General features: G+C 54.9%; 1 protein-coding gene across 1 annotated transcript in view; it reads left to right on the top strand.

The window, feature by feature from the left end:
* PRRX2 (paired related homeobox 2) overlaps positions 1-15,003 on the top strand; it is a 42,283-nt gene extending 27,280 nt beyond the window's left edge. The window contains exons 2-4 of the mRNA XM_059412180.1: positions 12,893-13,080; positions 13,720-13,898; positions 14,557-15,003. Of these exons, the coding sequence (XP_059268163.1) occupies positions 12,893-13,080; positions 13,720-13,898; positions 14,557-14,692 (503 nt within the window). The 3' untranslated portion in view covers positions 14,693-15,003. The remainder of the gene's footprint in view (positions 1-12,892; positions 13,081-13,719; positions 13,899-14,556) is intronic.
* Positions 15,004-24,542: the final 9,539 nt, after the last annotated feature.

Genomic DNA, 24,542 nt, shown 5'->3' with positions numbered 1-24,542 from the left:
TGAACTGTCTGCCTTCGGCTCAGGTGCTGATCCTGGAGTCCTGGGATGGAGCCCCACATCAGTCTCCCTGCTCAACGGGGAGCCTGCTTCTCCCTCTGCCCCACCCCCCGCCCTGCTTGTATTCTCACTCCATCTCAGTATCAAATAAAATAAAATAAATACAATAATAATTTATCAAATAAAATAAATACAATATTTTTAAAAATCGTAAGGTCGTAATAGTCACCAGCATAATAGCAAAGTGACTCAAGTGCTTCCTAGATGCCAGGCATTGCCTAAGCACTTTAGGTACTGCTGTCCCCATTTATAGTTGAGGAAACCAGACTCAGAGAGGTGAAGCTGCTTGTCCACGGGGCTCATGTAGCTGGTGCAACGTGAAGCCAGAAATTAAATGCAGCTATTTCCGGAAAGCAGGTATAGTCTAAAGGGTTGCTCACTGCATAACTAGAGGGGGCACCAGCTACAGTACAATCTGTGGGGATGGTGCCCTTGGAGTTGTGCAGTGCACAACCTGTCCAACCATACATGCTGTCCCCAGGTATGTCTGATCTTAAAATCCTGCCCTTTACATCAATGTCCCATCCAAAAAAATAAAATTATTTTCATGCACACCCTAAGTGGACTCACGAGCAAGCTGGATAGGTGTGGACATGGGCTAAAAAGTCCACAAAATAAAAATTAAACAGATATGTCGACATGGCAGGATTGAGGGATGATTTTTCTCTTCTCAGATGTCCTTTAATGCTGGTCCTTATTGTGATTGTTCCCTCTCCATTAAAAAAAGGAGACGAATGGATGCCTGGGCCGCTCAGCCAGTTAAATGGCTGCCTTCAGCTCAGGTCCTGGGGATTGAGTCCCGCTCAATGGGGAGCCTGCTTCTCCCTCTCCCTCTGCTTATGGCTCCCTCTGCTTGTCTTCTAACTCTGTGTCAAATAAATAAATAAAACCTTTCTTTAAAAAAGAGAGAGAGAAGAAAACCCGGAAATCTAGAGCAGCTCCATCTGATATGACTTTCTGTAATGGTGACTAATCCCTGTCTGTGCTGTCCTGTGTAGGAGCCACTAGCCACGTGTGGCTACTAAACCCTTGAAATGTGGCTAGGCGGACCGAGGAATGGGATTTATAGGTCACCCTTCGAATCAGTGCAAATTTAGAGTAGCTGCTACCACGTGGAACAGGGCAGAGCTAAAGCAGGAATCGGTATTTTTCCTGTCCAGCGGTGTCATTCCTGCTTTGCTGTCCTGAAGCTCACTCCTGGATTGGAATCCCACGGGATGGGATGAGAATGTCTGTCTGTCCGTCCTTCCTTCCTTCCTTCCTTTCTTTTTAAAGATTTTATTTATTTATTTGAGCAGGGGGTAGGGGCAGAGGGAGAGGGACAAGCAGACTCCCCACTGAGCAGGGAAACTGACTCAGGGCTCGATCCCAGGACCCTGAGCTGAAGGCAGATGTTTAACCGTCGGAGCCGCCCAGAAACCCCGACGCCCCTGGGAATGTCCTTTTTTTTTTTTTTTTTTTAAGATTTTTATTTATTTATTTGACAGAGAGATCACAAGTAGGCAGAGCAGCAGGCAGAGAGGGAAGCAGGCTCCCTTGCTGAGCAAAGAGCCCAATGTGGGGCTCAATCCCCGGAGCCTGAGATCATGACCTGAGCCGAAGGCAGAGGCTTAACGCACTGAGCCACCCAAGCGCCCCATGGGAACGTCCATTTTTAATAAGCTTCCCAGAAGTTCTGAGGCAAACTGCCAGTGGACACTCCTGTGAGAAATTAGGAAGATCTGGTGCTGGTCCCACCACCGGGCACCCCAGGGGAGATGAGAGGGACCGGCGGGTTCCCAGAGTCATGCGTAAAAGAGGCATCGGAAGAACTGCCTTCCAGTGACAGCAGCACTTCTGGAGAAGAGCCCCCAGACAACGGGGTGGGGGGACCCACAGGGAGATGGGTTACGGCTCACCATAGCAGAGAACTTTCTAGAGTCAGAGTTGGCGTGAGCAGGAACATGCTAGTGTTGTTGCAGATGGCTCTGGGCCCGGGTTCTGAGTGTGCCCACTGCTGGTGGGACCGGTGGGTGCTGGGGTACAGACAGGCTGACACACGGCAGGAGATCGTCAGCCTGGAGGGCACCAGGGCCCGTGAGGGGGAGCAAGTGTGGGCAGAGGGATCAGCTTTGTTCCAATCAGAATCCAGGAGGCCCTCGGGGCTCTACAGCAGGAGAGAAAAGCCACCTGGGCCCTTAGCAACTTCAACCCCGTCTAGAAATGGTTAACCAGAGCCGCTTTCCTCCAGAAACCAACGGTGGCTTTGGGGACAGACAGCCTGGCTGTGTGACCTGGGTCAGTTACTTCACCTCTCTGAACCTCACTGTCCCCCACTGTCCCCCACTGAGAACAAGGCTTAATGACGACGGTGCCTTCCCCATTTCAGAAGGCAGGACCTTCTAACCCAGTGCCAGGCATGTAATAAAGCTGAGTAAATGGAAGCCAAATAGGGGAAAAAAAAAAGAAAAGAGAGAGAGAGAGAGAGAGAGAAGAAAGGTAAGGAAAAGGCCAGAGAGGAGTCCTCTGTCCTCACCCACAGGCCCAGCTGTGGTGAGGAGACAGCTTGACCACTCCAGAAGGCCCTGGGAGCTCCTCGGAGCCGAGCCTCAAACACATTTTCCAGCGAGGCGACATAAAAACCCTCCAGCGACACTTTAAAGGTCAGCCTGTCAGGGAGCGCAGTGTGGTCCCAAAGCCAGGGTTCCATGAGCCCCTGAGGAGGGGCCCATAGCCTTGGCCTCAGCCTTGGCTGCTGGCTGTGGGCATGGGGCCCCTGGGGACCCCCAGAGGGACAGGTTCTTCTGGAGCCGAAGAAACCTGACTTTCCATGAAGCTGACTGTGCAGGGCGGGGTCCGTGGACAGGATTCAGCGAGTCTATGAATCACCCCGAGTTTCACGTGAAATTGTGTGTGCACCTGTGTTTTTCTGGGGGAAGAGCCCACAGAATTCCTCAGATTCCACAAGGGGTTCACCGGCGAAAGAGGGGAAGGACCAGTGAGCCAGGACCGGGGTTTGGGCTGGGAAGAACACTAGTCCGGAGAACGGTTGTCTGGGTAGAGCCCCACCGTGCTTAGCTCGTTCTCAGGAAAGCCCCGGACGGTTCTGTCCTCTCTGGGTCACTCTGACGGGGAGGAATAGTCACTGTTGTCGCCCCTTGTACAGATGGTGGAACTGAGGACCCGAGGGGGAGGGGGAGGCAGTCATTTGCTCTCTGAGTGGGCTGCTGGTTGCCTGTCCCCCACTGCCCCCAGGCATGCCCAATTGCTGGGTCAGGGCTCAGCTCCTAAGTCCCCCACCCCAACCCCAACCCCAACCCCGGCCCAGAGGGAGCAGAGAGGAGGCAAGCGTGTATTGTCAGGGTGGGACTTCCTGGGTAGAACTCGGGGTCCCACCGCCTTGCTGGGAGCCCTTGGCCGGGTCAGTGCCCACCCCCAACCCCGTGCCTCTTTCCCAATCAGCAAAAATCAGGGGCTGTAAGGTCGCCTCGGGTCTGAGTCCTTGAGAAGACAAAAGTCACGGGCTTGAACCCCAGAGCCTCGGCAGGTTGGCTGCAGAACCAAGCTACGGGGAGTGAGAACATCTCGCTTCCTAGCCACGAGCGCCCACCCTGACTCCCAGCAGGTGCTGACTCCAGGCCTCGAGGGGTCCTCGGGCTCTTCACTGGGAGGCAAAACCCCACGCTGGGCCCCCGAGCGGCGACTTCGCCCTGGCCTGGAAATGGTTAACGAGGGCAGCTTTCCTCCAAATACCAACTCCTTATTAAAACGTAGGTCTTACAATAAATTTGGCATTTGGCCACCAACCTTAGATTCAAACCAGACGGACAGAGGCTAACCTCCTTCTCAGACCCAATTCTGAGCCGAGGGCTGCTCTTTTCCCTCCTGAATGACTCCCCGGCCCCAGTACCCCCTGGAGCCCCACTTTAGCCAGGTGCCCCCACTTTCTGGAGGTGGTTTCGGGGTCTGGGGAGTGGAGAAGCCTGGCCGACGCAGATGTGGCCAGAGGAGCCTGGAAATTTGAACACGTGGGCTCTTGGGCTGCTGAAGCCAGAGGTAGTCAGGCCCTGGAACCCAGAAGCCTTGGGGGAGGCATGAGGGGAGGTTCCAGAAACCCAGAGCCTTTGAACTGGCCTTGGCCTCATGGCCCTTTTCTCTGCCTGAGAATAGGACACAGATATTCTCTGCCCAGTAGCTTTGTCTCTGCTCCCCCCATTGGGCCCAATGACCCCGTTTTTCAAAGGCTTCTCCCAGAGTCCCCTCACCCCAGCTCAGGGGGGCTCCTTTCCTTGCCATTCTCTGCCGATTCCAGAGGCTCTCTCTGCTCCCCCCGCTTTTTCCAGAACAATTTATTGAGATATAATTCACATACCATTTGAAGTGTGCACTTCAGTGATTTTTAATATATTCGATTATGCAACCATCACCGGGATTTTAGAGCCTCTCCATCAGCCCCCCCCAAACCCCTGTGCCCCCTAGTCATCCTCTTCCCCCCCCCCCCCCCCAGGCCTTAGCAACCACTGATCTCTCTGTAGGTTTACTTTATTTTTTTTTTTTTGAGGTTTTATTTATTTATTTGACAGAGAGAGAGAGAGAGAGTGATCACAAGTAGGCAGAGCGGCAGGCAGAGGGAGAGGGAAGGGAGAAGCAGGCTCCCCGCCGAGCAGTGAGCCCAAACTGGGACTCGATTCCAGCCCCCCCTGGGGTTCATGACCTGAGCCAAAGGCAGACGTTTAACCGACGGAGCCACCCAGGCGCCCCGGACATTTCTTAAAATTAGAATCATCCATTATGCAGCCTTTCATGGATGGCACAGGCTTCGTCCACTACTCAGCATAATATTTTTAAACATAAGTAATGTTTTTAAGGGTTCGTCCGTGTCGTAGCATGAATCAGTACTTAATTCCTTTTTACAGTCAAAAAGCATTCCCTTGTGTGGACAGACCACGGTTGGTTAACCCATTCATCAACTGATGGACATTTGGGTTTTTTCCAAGTTTGGGCTGTTATGAGTAACGGTCATTCGTATGCAAGCTTTTGTGTGTCTCACTCCTCTTGGGATATACCTATGAGTGGAATTGCTAGGTCAGATTGTCACTCTGTTTACCATTTCGAAGATCTGTCAGATTCTTTTTCCAAGTGGCTACACCATCTTTCATTCCCACCAGTGGTGCAGGAAGGTTCCCATTTCTCCAAACACTTGCCCACACTTGTTATCTGTCTTTCGATGTGAGCCATCTCTTGGGTGTGAAGTGGTGTCTCATTGTGGTTTCTATTTGCATTTTCCTGATGACTAACGGTGAACATCTTTTTGCATGCCCGTGGGCCATTTATTTATTTGGAAAAATGTCTATTCAGGTCCTTTGCTCATTTTTTTTTTTTAATTTATTTTACTTGTTCGAGAGAGAGAAAGTGCACAAGCTAGGGAAGGGGCAGAGGGAGAGGGAGAGAATCTGGAGCAGACTCCGGGGCTGAATGCGGAGCCCAACGAGGAGCCCGATCCCACGTCCTTGAGATCGTGATCTGAGCCGAAATCAAGAGTCAGACGCTTAACTGACTGAGCCACCCGGGATGCCCCGATTCTTTGCTCAGTTTTAATTGGATGGTTTGTCTTTTTATTGTTGAGCTTAAGCGTTCTTAAGATTTTCTAAATACAAACCCCTTACGGAACATGTGATTCTTTTCACTTCCTTGATGGTGTTGACCATAGTTTGAATTTTGATGAAGTCCGCGTCATCTTGCTTTCTTTAATTGTGCATCCTTTGAGTGTCACATCTAAGTAACCAATGTCTGGCCTTTCGGAGGGGAAGGCAAACTGGCTTTGGGTATTGGGACCTCGCATTGTTTTCTGGAATGAGGCATTCCTTCATTTATCTAGTCACCCATTCAGAAATATTTCTGAAACCAAACTTCCTGCCCAGTCCTGGGGATACAGAGGTGACAAGGCAAACCCAGTCCCTGCCTTCCTAGAGCTGAGTTAAATGCAAGAGACAAGCACACAGTAGATAACCCAAAAGAAAAAACGACCTCCTTAGAGATGTGTGGGTGAGGGAGAGGGCCCAGGGGCCTATTAGGAGGAGATCTGACCTGGCCTGGGGGCTGGGAACACTTCTCAGGGCAGGGAATTTAAGTTCTGACTAAAAATTACATAAGCCTGTGTCAGGCAGAAATGGTGCAGTGCCCCAAGTAGGGGGAACAGCTTGGGCAAAGGCCCTGAGGTGGGTAGGAGCTCACATTGTCTGGATAGGCAGATCCCGTTGGTGTCCAGGCCTTTCCACTGGGTTTTCTGAGGGGGTCCGGTCATCCTCAGGAAGGGTACGCAGCACACCGTGGCCTTTTTGCATAGAAGGGACAGGCTCCAGACCCCAGAGAGACCTAGATGCATGGCAGCTGTCTCCAGACCCCAGAGAGACCTAGATGCATGGCAGCTGTACCTCTAGGACTCTGCTGAGGTTTCTAGGGGATCTTTGGGAGCCTCCCCCAGTCTCCTCCAGACTCCATGGTAAGCCCAAGCCTGCTTTGGCCCCCTTGTCACTGGTCACTGGCCTGGGGCAGGGAGAGGAGTCTGGGCACGAGAGTCCCAGACTGTTCACTCATTCATTTACTCAACACCCAAAAAATATTTGTGAAGTTTTACCTTAAGCCAGGCCCTGTGATGAGTTCCAGAGGGACAAAAAAAAATAGTAAGTTCCAGGCCCTGTTGCACCCATGACCCCACATTTACAGTGTGACACAGCTACAACAGGGGGTCTGGGATGGCTTCCTGAAGGAGGTGACATTCTGCTGAGACATGAGGTGAGTCAGGGAAGGAGAGAGGAGGGGCCGCGAGCCCAGGAGCGGTTTGCACAGGGGTCCACAAGTGAGAGGTGTGTATGTCCAGTGTGAGTACCGACCTTAAAGAGGCCGCACACCCAGGACGGCAGCCCCGAGCCCTCCCGAGGACTGGGCCCATCCGGTGGGTAGAGCCAGAAAGGCCTTCTAGAGAAAGGCTCCAACCTTCTGTTGTGTTCACCATGTCCAGGGCTGGGCTGGGGGCTGGGGCTACCTCCTCTTTCCCTTCTCTGGCAACTGGCTACCAGGGATGTATCCAAAAAAGAACGGGCCAGGAGGGTGGGCTTTCTTTGCTGTGTGCCCCTGGGCAGGTCCTGGCCCCTCTCTGGGCTTCTCCCTGTCTTCTCTCTAGATCAGAGACAGCCCTGGCTTCCCCTCTTGAGACTGTGCGGGGCCTCCAGGGAGGTGATGCTCGGAAGTCTGCCTGTGTGATCTCCCCAGAGGACCTGAGCCCCTCCTTGGTGCCTTAGGCCTGGTCGCTCAGTGCCCGGGACCAAGGCCAGCTTGGCTGGACATGAAACCACCTCTTGCATCCCTCGCTTGGGAGCCTGGCTGGAGTGGGGCTGGCCGCCTCGGGAAGGGCTCCAGGGACATGCCTCTCCTCCTTCCTCCTGTCACTCCTTCCTTTCTTCCTTCTAACGTTGCTGGCCTGACTCAGGGCCGTGCCTGACCCTGGCCCTGCCCTGGAAGAGCTCACAGGCTGCACGCCTTTCCCTCCTGCATGCTACTCCAGGCCCTAGCTTGTGTGCCGGGGAGCTCCAGCACGTGCACCCCACCCAGCTCCGGAAACACCTCTGCGGACTTCAGGCCCCCTCCTCCTGGGTGTATCATCGACCCTAAGCCCCTGGAGAGACCCTCAGAAATACCCCTACAGGAGGAACGGCTGCCCCACACCAAGCGGGGCTAGGAGCCTGGACTCTGTGCCCACCTGCAGGTTCAAATCCCAGCACCGGCCTTTTTTTTTTTTTTTTAAGTTTTATTTATTATTAGACAGATATCATAAGTGGGCAGAGAGAGAGAGGAGGAAGCAGGCTCCCCGCTGAGCAGAGAGCCCGATGCGGGGCTCGATCCCAGGACCCTGAGATCATGACCTGAGCCGAAGGCAGAGGCTTTCACCCACTGAGCCACCCAGGCGCCCTAGCACCGGCCTTTCTTAGTCAGATACGGCTTTGGCATGTTCCTTAACCCTGGGAGCCTCAGTTTCCTTATCTGTAAAATCAGGCCAAGAGCCCCCGTGTAGGGTTAATGAGGAGTTCCTTGCTGTTCCCATTTTTCAGTTAGATGCCTGGGGCCGGGGGCGCGGGCGGGGGTGGGGGTAGCGGGGCAGCGGGGGAGCGGGGGTGGGGGTGGGGGTCCTTCCTCCTTAACCACTGGGCAGTCTGGCCTTTCCCTTCTCCCTCAAGGAGGCACGCGATTACCCTCAGCGCCTCCTAGTGGCGCTCCGTGGCAGCTCAGGGCAGTTTGCAGCATTTCTGCTGGAGCCCGACAAAGGAGAACCAGGGGTCCTTCCAAGGAACCCTCATCTCTTCCAGGAGACCTGGGAGTGGGGGCCAAAGCCTTTGCAGGCCCCTCCGGGCCCTCCACCTCCACTTCCTTCCTCAGACTTCCCTGGCTGTAAATATTTCTGCCGCTCCCAGCTCCTCTGACGAAGGCCCCGGTGTTAATTTGTTAAATCCACATCAAGGTCCTGGGGACCCGCTGTTTATTTTTGTGAACGTGTTGGCAGAGATCACATTGGAAGGGGGGAGAGGGGCTGCTTATTTGGTCAGAATAAATGCTAATTAATAAAAGTTATTTATTTGGGTTGGAGCTCGCCACGGCCCCGGGGTCAGGCGCAAACTGACTTTTTGAAGCAAAAACAAACAGAGAGCGTCTCTCAACAGCTTGAGAAAGGCAGAACGAAGAGGCAGGGTTTATTTGTCTTAGGAAGAATTTGCAGTTAATTCCCTCCAGACTGTTTAGACCCTTAAATTACACGGAATAAGAAAAACCCTGGGTGCAGGGGAGAGGAGCCAGGAACGCTCGATCAGTTGGCTGAGAGCAGGGTTTTTAAATGTCTTTGGCCCGCATTCAGCCAAATAAATGGTACGTATGAAATAATTTAATGGCAGAAAACTGTGCACAAGTCATTTTTTTTTTTTGTATCGTAATGTAATCGGGGACGAAGTAATTTGGTTTTAAGGGAGAGAGAGCATAGCAGGCCTCCCCCCCACCCCTTTCCGAAGACGTGTCTCTCTCTCTCCCCCAATCCAGCCCTGTAATGGCAATGGCCATGGCATCAGGGCAGCCTGTGTAAACACAGGCGGGTTTGGGCTTAATTTTGAACCCCGGAGAAAAGTGGGACTTTTACTGAACAAAAGGAGATTTGGGGCACAGCCTGACTTGGAAAGAGCCGGGGCCCCAGCAATCGCTGGCTGGAGGCTTAGTGAGTATTTCTTTCTTTTCCAAGTGCTTGGACGTCCCCGCGCGGAGCCCCCTCCCTGGGGGACACACACGCCTGCCTCGATAGGCGTCTCAGAAGGGGACGCGGGAGCTTCAGGTCACAAATATCCAGCACATCTGCTGGGAAGCAGAGGCCAGCCTGTGGGTTCGAGTCCTGGGTCGCCTGCAGGATACTGTTTGAGGTGTCCTCAACCTCAGCGGCTTCTCAGCCTCTGCCTGCAGCTGGGACCAAAGGGCCTGGGGAGAAACACCCTTGACCTCGGGCATGGAGCCGCTTGCACAGAAACAACAATGCTAAGGACAGTGACCGTTTATGGAGCAAATCCTCTGCTCTGGGCACTGCACTGAGTTAAACTCTGCTCCTCGTAGGACCTTCATGGGACCTCGGGCAAGCCATTGTCCCTCCCAGCTCCCAGAGGGGAGCTCTTCCTTTGGAACAAAGCGGTGCCGATGGACGGATGGACAGACATACTTATGTCTTCCCCCGCCCCTCCCCGCCCGCCAGGCCAGGCTGGAGATCCAGGGGCATCCCCACACCAGTGAGGTGCCGTGACCCTGCCTCCTAGAGCCAGGACTGAGATGGCGACAGACCCCTGTGTCACCTTCCCTAGGAGCAAGGTGGGCGAGGGAGGAGACCCCCCCACTGCTGGGGCTGGCGGAGCCTTCTGACCAGCAGGAATTCCAACCCAGAGGGACAGCCTTGGCCTCAGTTTCCCCGTGTGTGCAGTGGGGTAACACCTCCTAGGGCGGGGGCAGAGATTCGGTGGGTAGCAGCAGGGGCGACGCTTGGCACCACTCGTGGGCCGAACCAGCTTTTGCCGAGCCTTGTCCCAGCCCTGGTGCTGCCTTGATGTGACCCCGGAGACAGCGGACCCCAGACCCACGAGGAGACCAGCTGGGGTTGTCGGGGGGCCCGGCGCTAAATGCCTTCGCGTGAGCGTTTCGGCTCCAAGTAACCACACAGTTTAACTGGTGAAAGAGCCGAGTTTCTTCCGGCGCCCAATTGGCGGGGCCAAGGCTGCAAAATGGTCTTCATTTAAACACCCTCCGTTTTGAATTGCTCAGAAACTTCTCGAAAAAGTCTCCTTTTTTGGCTGAAATGCCTCCTGCGTTGGGTGTGTGCCCAAACAGCGTTGCCTGGAGGGGGGCGGAAATCGTGTCTGGGATGGCTGGTGTTCCAGAAACTTCCGTCCTGCTTTCGGGCTATTGATTGCCACCCAGTTTTCAGCTCGTGGGCCCTTGTTGTCTTTGGTTTAGCTTTCTTGCCGCTCCAGGGGACAGGGATGTGGGGCAGAGAGACATTCGCAGGCACCAGACATTCTCATCCATCTTCGCCTTTTCTTGGAGGAGAGGGGTGAGGAGAGAAGGCTGGAGCCCGGCCAGGGGACGAGGTGGCTCCCTTGGGGCCACTCGTGTTCCTGGCCACCACCGCCCCCGCCCCCACATGTGACTCCTGCGTTTGCAACCGTCCTGAACGTCCTGCTAGACCAGTGCCATGAGCACGGTGAACGAGATAATTCTTTGGTGGGCAGGCGTGTCCTTGCCCTGTGTATCAGCGACCCAAGCCTCTACCCGTTCAACCCCCGTAGCACCTCCCAAGAAAGAAAAAAGAAATGTCTCCAGACACTGTCAGGTGTCCCCTAGAGGCAAGATTGTCCTCCACTGAGAACTAGCCATCCGAACCCAGCTGTCCGGTCACCTTTTCCCAGGCACTGCCCTGTGCAGGACCACCTTCGCCTCCCACAATCAGTATCCCCCAGTCTCATGGAAAGCTTCATCCTCAAATCCAATCCGTTGGTTGCTCGAGAGTCAATAAATCCTGCTAATGTGGGAGCATCTTTGAAAACAGGGATTGAGTGATATTCATCGTGGGCCTGGAATGTTCTAGAAGCTTGGGAGAGCGAATACCCAGCATTGTGCATGTTAAGGGAACGTGTAACTGGGAAAGCAAAAATACAAGATGTGGACTTAACTCCAAAAGGTTGACAGTATGTTCCGTGGTCCAAACTGAGCAAAACAGGCCTTCCCGTACACCGCTGGTGGGAAGCCTTATGGGGGACTCCGGCCACCTCTAGCATTTTTCTCACTGGCCCAGCAATCGCACTTCTAGGAATCTGTCCCAAACATGCGCTGGCAAAAAATAGAAAATCATGTCTGCATGTGGTTCTTCGTCGTGGCATTCTTTTAGTGGCAAAAGACTGGAAATGCGCCAGGTGCCTGTCAATAGGGCTCCAGGGGGATAAACCATAGCAGTCCTCCAGCCCAGTGCTTGGGGAGTGTGGATGATTTCTGTGCACTACATGGAGGGATCCCTGCTGGAAGGAAAAAAAAGCTGCTTTAAAAAAATAAGTTCCTGGGCGCCTGGGTGGCTCAGTCGGTTAAGCGTCTGCCTTCAGCTCAGCTCATGATCCCAGGGTCCCCGGATCGAATCCCGAGTCGGGGCCCCTGCTCAGCCAGGAGTCTGCTTCTCCCTCTGACTCTCCCCCGTGCTAGTGATCTCTCTCTCTCTCTTTTTCTCTTTCTCTTTCTCTCCCTCTCCCACTCTTGGATAAATAAATAAAATCTTAAAAAATAAAAATAAAAAATAAGTTCCGCCAGGAGGAAGGAGGGAACATGAGAGAAGATAGAGTGTGGGGGGAGCAATCCACAGAAGGAGGGTTATGTTTGCTGTGCCAAGGCAGAATGGTGTCTGGAATATTATCGAGGAACGGGCAAGTTGAAGCACCGGGGTGTTCAGCATGATCTCATGCTTGTAAATTTTTTAAAATGTACATTTGTCATCTCTTAAAGCGTGGGGGGTGGAGCTGGGGAGAGGGGAGTGTTTTGTTTTACTGCTGACCCTTCTCTGGTATCTGAATCTGTTACTGTGACAAGCAGTGACATTACTTGGTTATTAAAATATACATTTTTAATAAAATCAGAGGCACAAGGAAGTGCTGAGTTTGGTGGTGGTGTGTGTGTGTTGGGGGGTTGAGTGTAGCAGGGGATCTCGGGTGGTCAGGAGGGCTCCCTGGAGGAGGGGACAATGAACTGGGCCCTTGTGGGAAAACAGTCAAGTCCAGTTCCGCCCCTCAATAAAATGGAAATGTGGCCATAATGGCTGTTCACCCCCTGGTCATTCCCACCTCTTGTGCATTGCCTCTAATGCCTTTTCTCCCTCCCTCTGATCTGATTGGGAAATTCCTGTACATCCATCAAAACCCATTTCAAGCACCACCTCCTCTGAGGAGCCTTCCCTGATTGTCTCCCCATAGCTGGCCAGAGCTGAGTATCCTCCTGCACCCTGGTGTTCCCTTGGTCCCACATCACTGGGCCTCTTATTCTGGGGCCACCTCCCTGTCTGCTCCAGCTCTTTCCAATACCCGGCACAGCCCCTACCACACAGTAGCTTCTCAGTTAATATGTCTGGATAAAGGAAGGTGTGAACTCCAGGGATCTGCTCCTGCTCTCGGGGCCGGACCGTCCATCCGGCAGTGGGGGAGACGCGAGGAGAGCACACAGTGCAAAGTGCCAAGCTAATACCCGAGTCGTGACCCCCTGGGTGGGCCACCCACCCACCTGCTGACCCTTGGCCCCTCCGCAGGTGAATGTCCCAGCCCGGGGCGCGGGAGTGCCGCCAAGCGGAAGAAGAAGCAGCGGCGGAACCGCACCACGTTCAACAGCAGCCAGCTGCAGGCTCTGGAGCGCGTGTTCGAGCGCACGCACTACCCCGACGCCTTCGTGCGCGAGGAGCTGGCCCGGCGCGTCAACCTCAGCGAGGCGCGTGTGCAGGTGAGCAGTGCGCACCTGGCGGGGGACAGGGAGCCCGCCATGGGAGCACGCAGCCACCTCTCCCTCGGGGCTCCGGAGCCTCTGTGGAGGGGAGTCCATCCGAGGCTGGGAGGACTCAAGTTCAAATCCAAGCCCTGCCCCTTACCAGCGGTGTGGCCTTGAGCAGGTTACTTAACCTCTCTGCGTTCAAGGTGCCTTCCTGGAAAGTGAGGACCACGTGGGTCTCTTTTATAGGGTTCTTAGGAGAATTAAAGGAGTTAACAGATTTGCCAAGCGCTTACTTAGAGCAGTGCCTGGTGTGAAAGGTTTTGATAAATAAAAAAGTCGCGTTAAAGTGTTAAGGGCCGCTCTGTGCCAGCTCTGGGCCCAGTGCTCAGCACGCCCCTCTCCAGTTAAAACCTTGTAGCAGCGAAGTGCTCGTGCCCTCGTTCCTCCGTGCGTTCCCTCGCCCTTTGTCCCACGCTCACGTACTCCGCGGTAGAGTCATTCCCGTCTTACAGATGAGGAAACCGAGGCCCAGACAGGGGAAGCTGCCAGCCCACAGCTGGTGACAGAGCGGGCACGCACTGCATCCAAAAGGACGTGGGTCCCCTTTGCCGCCTGCTGCACGCGGTTCAACCCCCCTCCCCTGCCCCCCAGGTCTGGTTTCAGAACCGCCGGGCCAAGTTCCGCCGAAACGAGAGGGCCATGCTGGCCAACCGCTCCGCCTCCCTGCTCAAGTCCTACAGCCAGGAGGCCGCCATCGAGCAGCCCGTGGCTCCCCGGCCCACCGCCCTGAGTCCCGATTATCTTTCCTGGACAGCCTCGTCCCCCTACAGGTGAGAGCAGGAACCCCCGTCCGGCCAGGAGGGGGCGGAGCCCTAGGAGTCCCCGCCCCCTCCCAGGATTGGCACAAGTTATGATCGGTGCCCAGGCGCTGCTGAAGCCCGGGTCTGCGGAGTAGTGCGTGGGCCAGTGTGTGTGTGCTCATGAGTGTAGGTGTGTGTGCGAGAGTCGCATGATTGTGAGGACGTGTGCACACGAGTGCTTGTGTGAGGCGCTCTGCTGGGGCCCTGGTCTTGTGCGAGGCAAGATCCAGCAGGTGGGCCCGTGGGGTCAGAATCCCTATGATGCCCATGGTGGCCAGCTCTCCCGCCCTGTCCTTACCTAGGGAGACCCACCCAGAGGCATCCTTCTGAACAGGTGTGTGTTCCCTCCTCCCCCATCCCGCTGTGCGCCTGGCCCTGCCGGGGGGGTGGGGGGGGGGCACTGAGGGTGAGCAGGACCCAGGGAGGCTGCTCCGTGTCCGGTGGGGTCTGTGCTTGTTTCTGACTCCTCCCCAGAGCCTACAACCCCAGCCATGCCCGGCCCCTGGGGGGAAGGCTTCCCAGGAGAGGCAAGGAAGGAGGCGAGGCAGAAGGACCACAGGCTGGGGTCCAGGCCTGGCAGCCGGAAGTGGTCAGAGCCACATGTACTTGTGCCTTCTGTCCCCCCTAGCACGGTGCCACCCTACAGCCCTGGAGGCCCAGGCCCTGCGACCCAAGGAGTCAACATGGCCAACAGTATCGCCAGCCTCCGTCTCAAGGCCAAGGAGTTCAGCCTGCACCACAGCCAGGTGCCCACGGTGAACTGATGACCGACCCCCCAGGACCCCGCTGCCTCCCTGGTCTAACAGCAGCCAAGACGGCAGACATGAAAGTGGCCTTCTCCTGTCCGCTGTCTCCAGGGCAGGCTGATTGGGCTCTCCTGGCCCCTCTCTCCAGTCCAGACTGCTGGGCCCAAGAGGCTGCTGAGATTGCTGAGATGCTGGGAGCCCTTTGTCTACAGCCGTGGGAGACCTTGGCCCATGACCTTTGGAGGGGTTGGGCCAGAGATGGAGAAGGAGCCCACCAAGGACTACATTTATTTTGTGTATTAAAACCGAAAAGCGTTTTTCTTTAAGAAATAAAAAAAAAAAAAACAAAAAACAAGAAAAAAACTTTAAGCCCCAAAAAGTTTGAGGGAAGGCAGATAAGGTCAGCTAAGCAATTGAGTGGATGGCCTTCTGGGGCCCTGCTCTGGCCTGCAGCCCTCATGAGGCCTGCCCTGGGCCCAGCTCAGACCAGCCACCATGCCAAAGCCAGATGCCCTCCTGTCTGAGCCTTCTCACGAATGAATCCAACATCCAGCAGAGCCCCATGGGTAGGGAGTCGGATAGGAGGACAGAGGCCTGCCCTGGACCCCAGTGAGCACCTAGGCGTTTGGGAGAAACCCTGCTGTGTGACTCTGGGCAGATACCTTCCCTGTCTGGGCAGAGAGTGTCCCCTCGGCCCTATGGTTGGGGGCAGGGAGGGTGACCATGGATTCCTGGGCTGGCTGAACTGTGGGTGGCAGGCAGATGCTGGAATTAAGTCTCTTATGTCTGGGCATGCAGAAGGTGTGGGACACTCTTGGGGCCTAGGCAAATGACCCAGGAAGCAGGGGTGCATAGTGGAGGTCCCATGCAGCTTCGAAGGACAGGCCAAGGACACTGGAAGACCTTATCCAAGTGCACCCACCTTTTCGCAGATGATACCTGAAGGTGACAGAGGACACACATACCACCAGCTAATGACATGACTTGGCAGGAAACCAGGGTGAAGGGAGTGGTTGTAGCCAGAAGGCAGCCCCTTCTGCCTGGCCCCCTCCAGCCTCTTCTGCGGGGCATATCCTCCGGGGAAGTTCAGAGTCATTTCTGCCAATAGTGACCTCAACCAGTCCCCAGCAAGTAGCACAGCACTCCCTGACCCCCAGAGGGCATAAAGATGACCAGCCCCTCCTGGTGATGGCCCTCGTTGTGACACCGTGGTCACACCCCAATGCAGCCAATCAGAGGGACCTCTTCTCCCATAGTCTGCCCTGCCCACACTGTAGCAAATGCCCCAGGTGTCAGCTGTCCCCCGCCCCATGGGCTACAACTTCTAGGTGACCTCAAACAGGTCAAAGCCTCGTAACAATCCTTGCGTGGGGGACAATCCCCATGTCTGTGTTAGAAGGTACGCTAAGGATATGTCTGAGTGAGGGGAGGACGCCTCCCCATTCTCCCGCATTCACCCCGAGACCTTCTCCCCGGTACTTCGTCTGGGATTTCACCGTGAATACTGGGTTCTTGCGCATTGAGCTCTGCCTGTTTCCAAGGTGCACACAAGCCCCAGGACACTCACCGTGTGACTTTCTCGTGGCTGGACAGTCAGAACTCTTGTGGTCCGGAGAGTGTGGGGCACCCATGAGGGTGAGGGAGGCGTGAGCTCTGGCTGAAGGCATAGGGGGGGGGCATTCTGCTGTCTCGGAGGGCTCAGGTTCACCAGACTATGAGAGCCAGAGCAGGGGGAGACAGCTGTGCCCTGGACAGTGTGTGTCAAGGGGAGGGGGCTTGTCTTGCTCAGCTTGGCCTCTGCCTTGGCTTGGTGATTTCTGGGCCTCCATTTAATGTTCATTCACTGAACAAATAGGACATACTTGCTGTGTGCCAGGGCCCTGAGAGAGCAGAGAACTGACACGGGGTCCCTTGCTGCAGAGGCCACACTCAACACAGGGAGCCCCAAACTTGGTCTGAGACATCTGCGCAGTCTTCCTGGAAGAGGCATCCTGGAAGGATGAAGGGTTGGCCAGACAAGGAGAGTGGGGGAGAACAGTGCTTCTGGCTAAGGGAACAGCATGTGTCAAGTCCCTGAGGCAAGATAAAAGCTATCGTTGGGGTCCAGTGGGGACAGTCCCAGGGCTGGATCTCCCAGTGTGGGATGAAGGTGGAGAGAAGCTGGCTCAGGTGGGGTGATGTGGCCAGATCTAGAAGTCCGGATGTCATCCAGGCAGTGGGGAGCCACGGAGGGGATTGGCTTGGTGGAGGGACACCCCCGCCCCCCGCTTCTGTATGGAGAAATGGCCATAGGACTAAGAGTGGAGACAGGGAGGACTCTGCAGAGGCCGGGGCAGCTGTCCAGAGAGGAGCGGCAGCAGCACGGACCAGGTGTGGCCAGATCTGGGAGGTGTTCCAAGCACATCGGGGGCAGGGGTTAAGGACAGGATGATGGGCTGAGGGAGATGAGGGAAGCCAGATGGTGGCCAGGATTTGGCTCAGGCACACGGAAGTGCCCGGGAGGAAGAAGATCCTGGAAGCAGGACCTGCCTTGTAGAGGTGTCAGGAAGATGCTGGCCTGCCCTTCCACCCAGACCAGAGCTGGGGGCCATCATGGCCCAAGTAGCCTCCTCCTTCATGAGGGGATGACCATTCCTGCCCTCACCCAAAGAACCTGCACCACAGAAGGCCATTGGCCCACGGGGGGCCAGAGCAGTGCCCTCTTGGCAGCCAGGCAGGCCTCTGTCCTCCACAAGAGCACTTAAGCGAAAGCAAGTGACAGGCGGCCCAGCTACTGGCCCGAGCTCAGCGCTCAGATGGAACCACGGCGGTCTCTTTATTTCCTATCCAAAGAGAGGGTGCCATGAAGCATCACCAGGTCGGGGCTGCCCGCAGCAGAGATGGGGTCACACTGGGTGGAAGTTGGGGCCTAGGAGGTGGGTCCCAAGAACACCAGCTTCACAAAAAGCTGGGGGCCTGTTTCCCACAGAGGCAATGGCCCTACCGTGGGACCACAAGGATGTCAATGTCACTTCCTCCCAAGCACGGTAGAGAAAACAAACCAGCTTAACCGTTTACACGTGCGGCTCCAGGGACCTGAGGGAGGGGGCACGGCGGCAGCCCTCCCTGGATGAGGCTGTTGCTAGTGTCCCCCTAATTGCAGGGCTGTGTGGGCAGCCCCCTGGGCCCCCGTCCCGGGATAGAATTTTCCATGAGGATAAGATTCCCAAGGCCCCGTCCCCTGCTGGGAGAACTTGGAATCTTTCTCTCTCCGAATCCCTCAGCCCATTTGGCCAGGCAGGCTTGGGATAGGACATTGCATAACTTCACTTCTGTTTTTTTTGTTGTTGTTGTTTGAAATACAATAACTTGATTGAAAGAAAGAAAAAAGGCAGTCTGGGCTCTCGCAAAACCCAGAACCTGAAGATAGAGACCGGTTTTACTTTGGGCTAGGCATCTCTGTGAGCCTCAGTTTCCTCCTCTGTAAAACAGGACTAACAACAGGGATGCCTGGGTGGCTCAGTGCATTAAGCAGCTGCCTTCCACTCAGGTCGTGATTCTGGGATCCTGGGATCGAGTCCCACATCCGGCTCCTGGCTCAGCAGAGAGTCTGCTTCTCCCTGCTGCTCTCCCTGCTTGTACTCTCCCTCTCTGTTAAATGAATTAAAAATTTTAAAAACCTTTAAAAAAAAAAATGGGGCTAACAACCGGTAATGAGAACCGGAGCCACCTCATGGGATTGTAGGCACAGAGTTCCCTTCTATAAATGGGCACTTTGGTGTTTACGGGGGAGGTGCACAGAGTAGTGTTGGAGGAAGTCAGACTGCTTCCCGTCCTGGAGTGCAAGAACACGTCTTCTGCCCCAGGTACCCCGCACATATGGTTCCGGGGCTCTTCCCTCTGTCCCTTCCTTGCTAGAGCAATAGGGCATGCGCAGCCCTGCACCTCTGTCACCCACCCCTGGAGGGCGCTGTGCGGTCGCTGCTGGGCGCCCAGCCTGGTGACCATCAAGTGCCCGCCCCAGTCTTCTCTCCAAAGACAAACAAGCAAATCCCAAATCACCAGCTGGGGTCCCAGCATAAACAGGGGCACTAGCCTTCCTGAAAATGTCCCCACAGTCGTGAAAACGTTCAAATGCTGTCACCACCAGTAATTCCATCTCGAAGCCCCACTTCGAGAAGGAATCCACCATGGGGGAGGGGAACCACGATGTACTGAGCCGTTTGGCACACATTTCGTCCATGTGATGCAAAAACTCTGGGACCAACACAAACCCAAATATAAATATTGTCGTCTAAATTTTCATTGTGGTTTGTAATCCGCTTGTCTGCGTATTCTCTGTCCTGTGACTAATAACCTTACAGAGAAACAGAACGAGCAGACCAATGCACTAGTCTCAACTGCACAAAAAGCTCTGTAAAGATGGAAAATGTGCTTGCTCTGCACTGTGTCCCCTGTGAGGGGGTGACCCCCTTCCAGAGCTGTCCTTCCCCGCCTGTGACTCTACCCTTGGTCCCCTGGGTCCAGAAGCTTTGTGGTCATCAGTAACTCTTGTCTATATTGCAAAGAGTGTTAGAGAGCTTCTTAACCCTTTGTTCACACCGTAGAAGGACTGAGCTTGAGATACGGGGGGTCGTGGGGGGCATATGGAGATCAGAAGGAGTCCTCAGAGGAGAGGTGAAGGGCTAGACAGCATCCTAAAATGGCTCCGTAATTCTCACCCCAGGATAGTCCCTTGTGGGAGTGTGGGTGCAAACTCCAACTTGCTTTTCACCAAAAATGAAAGAAGTTAGCCGATTTAATTAAAGTCCCTAATCAGATGACTTGACTTGATTGAAAGGGAGATTGATTATCCCGGGTGGGCCTGACCTAAGCAGGTGAGCCCTTTAAAGGAGAGTTGGGTCTTCCCCGAAAGAAGGGATTCAGAGCACTGGGATGCTCTCCTGTCTGCTGGCCTTATTGCCCAACAGCCCTGTGGCGGACTGCCTGTGGAGGGGCGGCCCCCAGCAGCAGAGGGCGTCAGTCTTACAACCGACTTTCTTAACAGGCTCTACCCAATCTGAATGAGCTCGACAGGACACTGAGCTCCAGGTGCGGCCTCAGCCCAAAGGCCTCTTTGACTGCAGCTTGGTGACACCCTGAACAGAGGACCCAGTCAGGCTGGGCCCTGACCCCTGGCCTATAGACACTGTAAGATCACAAGTGGGTGTTGTTTTAAGCTGTTACATTTGTGGCAGCTTGTTACACATCATAGGAAAGACTACAGGTGGAGAAGGAGCTTGGCTGTCCACCATGAGCTTGGCCTTCCTCTGCCCATGACGTACCCGACAACCCCAGACCCACTACAGAGGAGACACAAAGCCTTTGCTCAAATTATTTTCCAAGCCACAGGGAGATCCTCTCTTCTTACCTCCTTCCAGGCATTCTGCACAAGCCGGCAGATTTCTTGCCCTAAAACCCAGCCTTGATCTTGCCCCCCCGCCGCCACCGTCTAAAGCCTCCTGTGGCTCCCGAGGGCTCTCTCTCGGCAACATTCCATCACCCAGGCCAGGTGTTTGAGGCTCCACCATCTGGCCGGGCTCTCCCTGTCTAGCCTCAATCTCCTCTTAACCCCTGCCCCAGACTCTCCATATAATCCCGCCAGACAGTCCTTTTTCCCTGCCATGCTCCTTCCTCAGGCTCTTCCCCTGTGGCCTTGAACATGCATTCCAAAAAGGGTTACAATATTGTGTCAACTTTTTAAAAAAACGAAGCCAAATTCTAGATAGTCAGCAGATAGCTCTGCATGTCTGGGGGAGTTGTGTGTAGCTTAAAAGAGAATAATTCAATGTTATAATTTTATATTTGGAAATAGGAAGAAAACTCCTCTTGTTTTCATAATTCACACTTTAAAAAGTGAAGTTACTCAGAATCTTCTTGGCAGGCACAGATACCAAGAAGGGCGACCTTTTGTCCCTGGGATGGCCATGCGGCAGGCATTCCAAGGAGCAGAGATGAGACACATGACCACAATCTCTTTTGGAGATAAATACATGCACACACACTGATACATAGTGTATATTTTATCTATGCATATTAAATACATATTATGTATCTAATATGCACAGATTCCTGAATACATTATGCCAATTACCTATCATATGCAAATACATAATATGCATTGTTTAAAAATCTGGAAGGTAATCAACCATAACATGAACAGTGATTTTCTCAGGACGTGGGATTGTGGGTGGTCTCTGGTCTTTGTATATATACTTGTAAATTTCCCAACATGGGTCCTAAAACTTGACAAAACTCTTTTGAAAGTCCCCTCCAAACTGGAACCATCTTTTTGGAGGACAGCATATACCACAAACCTTAAACATATGCCCTTCACTCAGTAATTCTCCTCCCAGAAATGGACCTTTGAGAAATGGACGTGCACAGAGATTTCTGCTCAAAGATGCCCGTGAAGGCATTGCTCATGCTGACGCAGCCTGGAAAATTAATTTCTCCAACAGTAAGGGCAGGTTAAATAAATGATGAGGTTATCCAGGATGATGGAATACCAGCGAGCTGTTAAAATTCGCATTATTGACCATTGAGAGCCCCGGGAGGAAGGGCAGAGGTGACATTAAGGAAAATCTCGAGCAATGACAAAGGAGCCAGTCTGACCTGTTGGTTGCAAGCCCGTGAGCCACAGATGCCACTGTGAGCCACTGTTGCCACCCACACCCATGACACACCGTGTTCCCAGTGCCAAGAAACCCTTCCCAAACACTTTTTGTCATGGAATCCACACTGGATAAGAGCCGTCCTGAGTCCCCATCTGTGTTACATGTACACACACACACAGAGACACACATTCATTGTACACACCATTCGTTCACTTCGTAGAGACCTCCTAGGAGCCAGGTGCTTTTCCAAGACCTGGGGACACGGGCACAGCAGGAAACAGCAGGGACCCAAACCCCCAACTCCCAGAGGGGCACAGTCTGGAGGAAGAGACCAACAGTGAAGGTCGAGAAGATGCCAGCCTTTTGAGAACACAGCCTCCTGGGGACACGCACATGTACACACACGCGGAGGCTTCTATGTGTCCCGTGGGAATTGGGCTCTGCTTCTGCAGAGGGTCCCCAGATCCTGTCCCTGCACCTCCAGGACCATGAAATCAGGCTTTTTTGCCCCGTGCCTTGCTTGTGTAACATTTGCCTGTGCTTCTGGGACCCTCTCACACCAGGGAAGCTCTTGGAAGCCTTGAACCAAGAAATCCACTGGATGAGGGAGCCCCAGGAGTTCCCAGCAGGGGCCCTCATGGGACAGAGACCACCAGCCATCACCCATCCCAGGCTTCCTCCAAAGCCCACTGCCCACACTTCACACTCATCCCCAACCCTGGGGCAGGAGGGAGGAGACCGTCCCAGAGAGGGGGCCCAAGTCTGGTTGGGCTGGCGGCAGGCATGTGGACTGCGGACAGAGACCAGGGCAGGATAACTCGCACTCGGTGCCTCTGGCCAGCTTGGCCGATGTGCTCTGGTCTTGAGGAAACTGCCCGGCTTGTCTCGCCTGCTATAGGAAACAGGTGCTGGCTTCCCTGGGCCTGGGTGTACAGCCTCGGGGTCAGCTGCTGCCAGGAGACGGCTCCCAGCCCTCTCCCCATCCTGGACTGTGTCCACCCAGTCCAGTCCCTGTGTCCCTGCTCCAGGGAGCAGGAGCAGAAGCAGAACAGGCTTCTGGGTGTCCTTTTCCCCTGCAAACCCCTGCAGCTCCTGCCAGCTGCCCCTTGACAGCACCCGGGCCGGCCCCTCGGGCCCCTCCCTGCTCTCTCCTCACACCTGCCTCTCCCCTGGGCCCTCCCGCTCCTGGGCGCAGGCAGGGTGCTGTCCACGGCACTTGGGGAGCAAGGGCCACTGCCTGGCTGTCAACTCCACTCTGCTGGCTTTCTCAGAGATCCTCTTAGGACACAGACCCAACTACACTGATCCCCCTCTCACATCCCCAACATGGCCCCAAAGCCTCAGATGAGCCCCACCCACAAGACCCCAAGAGACTGAGCTCTGCTCAGCTTTGCCACTCAGTTTCCTCGGCTTGGATATCCCCCCCCCCCCAAACAAATCCATCTTATCTCCATTCTCAGGTGAGTGGCTGCCTCCCCCTGGAAGCCCCCCGCCCGTGCTCTCACTGCTCCATCTCCCCCATTAGGGTGCTGGCACTTGGGTCGTCACTGTTGTTCCTGTGTCCCCCCACACTGTTGCGGCCCCCACGGCCACACCACATCCAAGGGGATCCCACAGAGGTGGGTGAATGGTGCGACAAGGCACAGGGGCTCCGCGGGACCACCCGCTTCACACAGGTCCCCCGGTTTACAAGGTTCCCGTGGGTGTCGGATGCCCTCCTCACCCAGCCCCGCGCTGAGTACTGTGTCCCCTCACCCTCTCCTTCCCAGGGAGGGAACACACTACGGTATAAAAACACATACTGGGTCTCTGTCCTTAACCGCATCCGGGCTCAGGAACGCTGGGCAAGCGACTCCTCCTCTCTGAGCTGTCCGTCCCTCTTCAAAAACCAGTCAAGCCTCCCTGCTTGGATCTGTTTAAGGATCAAGTGAAAAAAGACGCTCCGTACCGCCCTCAACCAAGGCTTAGCCAACGACTGGAGCCTCTCCAGCCCGTTCCAGGCGCGCAAGGCCGCCTGAGACTAGAAGCTCATCTCGCCACCAGGGGACAGTGTTATCCACCCCAGCCCTGCGCTTGGAGGACGGGCGGGGGGAGGGGGGGGGGGGGGGGCAGGGAAAGCTGGGGATATGGCTAGTGAGGTCAGGGGTCCCCTGGGCCCCGTGAGGCCCCCACCCAACAGACCCATCAGCCCCCAAGGACAGAAGTTCAGGGGCTGCTGGCGGTTGAGAGGGAGACGTGCCCAGGGGCTTCCCCAGATCCTGGTGAGAAGGGGCAGCAGTTGGGAAAAGGAGGCAGCAGGCGACAATGGTCAGAGTCAGGGTTTCAGAAACTGACAGGCGGATGCAGAGCTGACCCTGCGCCTCGGGTGACCCCTCCTGGAGCCTCAGTGTCCTCATCTGTAAAAATGGAATTGATAGAGCATCTTACTCACCCGAGTGAGGGGGTGGCCGGGCATCTATCTGATCAGCGTGCTCGCTGCACGGCTATGTACCCCGATGGGGTGGGTTTGTGTGTTTGCGGTGACCGTATCCTGTCAGCTTGGCACCCCCTCCCACTCTAATAAAACTATCCAGCGAAAATGGCCAACCTGGGGCGGGGGTGGATCCCAGGAACGGGCAGCCAAGATGTCACAAGGTGGTGGCTGAGCGGGACAGACACTGCATTTAATGACTGAAAACCACACCGACCTCAGAACGAGAGTCTAGGAGACATACACACGCGGGCGCCCATTTGTGGTTTTCAAACCTTGCAGATACTGAGGGAGCCAGAAGGTTCCTTTTAGTGGTTGGTCCTCTAAGCCCCATTGTCCTTGCTTGACAGCCCTTAGGAGAAGCAAATTGTCCTGGGGCGCCTCCTATCGGCCCCTGCACTTAGGAGAACCCGATTCACTAAAGGAAGGGGGACGCAGCGCAGGCTGAGTGGACGGGACCCAAAGGAACATAAGCCCTCCCCCACCTCACTAAACTCCCACCCTAAAACCATTGCAAAACCACACCCTACCCTGGGCCCCGCTTCTAGAGGGAACAGGCAGGGACTCCCAGGCCTGGGCATCACTGGGACATGGGGGAGCTTTTTAAAAACCCAGATGTCCAGTACTCCCCTCCCCCCCCACCCCAGAACAAGCAGAACCGGCCTCCTTGGGGCGAATCTAAGAAATCTGCCTTTATTATAGGCCTGGATCTGGCGGGTTCTTTAGTTTAGGAACCTGGACTGACTCTCTGGTCACTCTTAGC

Source organism: Mustela nigripes, chromosome 9, assembly GCF_022355385.1.
Source record: "Mustela nigripes isolate SB6536 chromosome 9, MUSNIG.SB6536, whole genome shotgun sequence".
In the NCBI taxonomy this organism is placed as follows: Eukaryota; Metazoa; Chordata; class Mammalia; order Carnivora; family Mustelidae; genus Mustela; species Mustela nigripes.
This window is presented reverse-complemented; position numbering and strand designations above follow the sequence as displayed.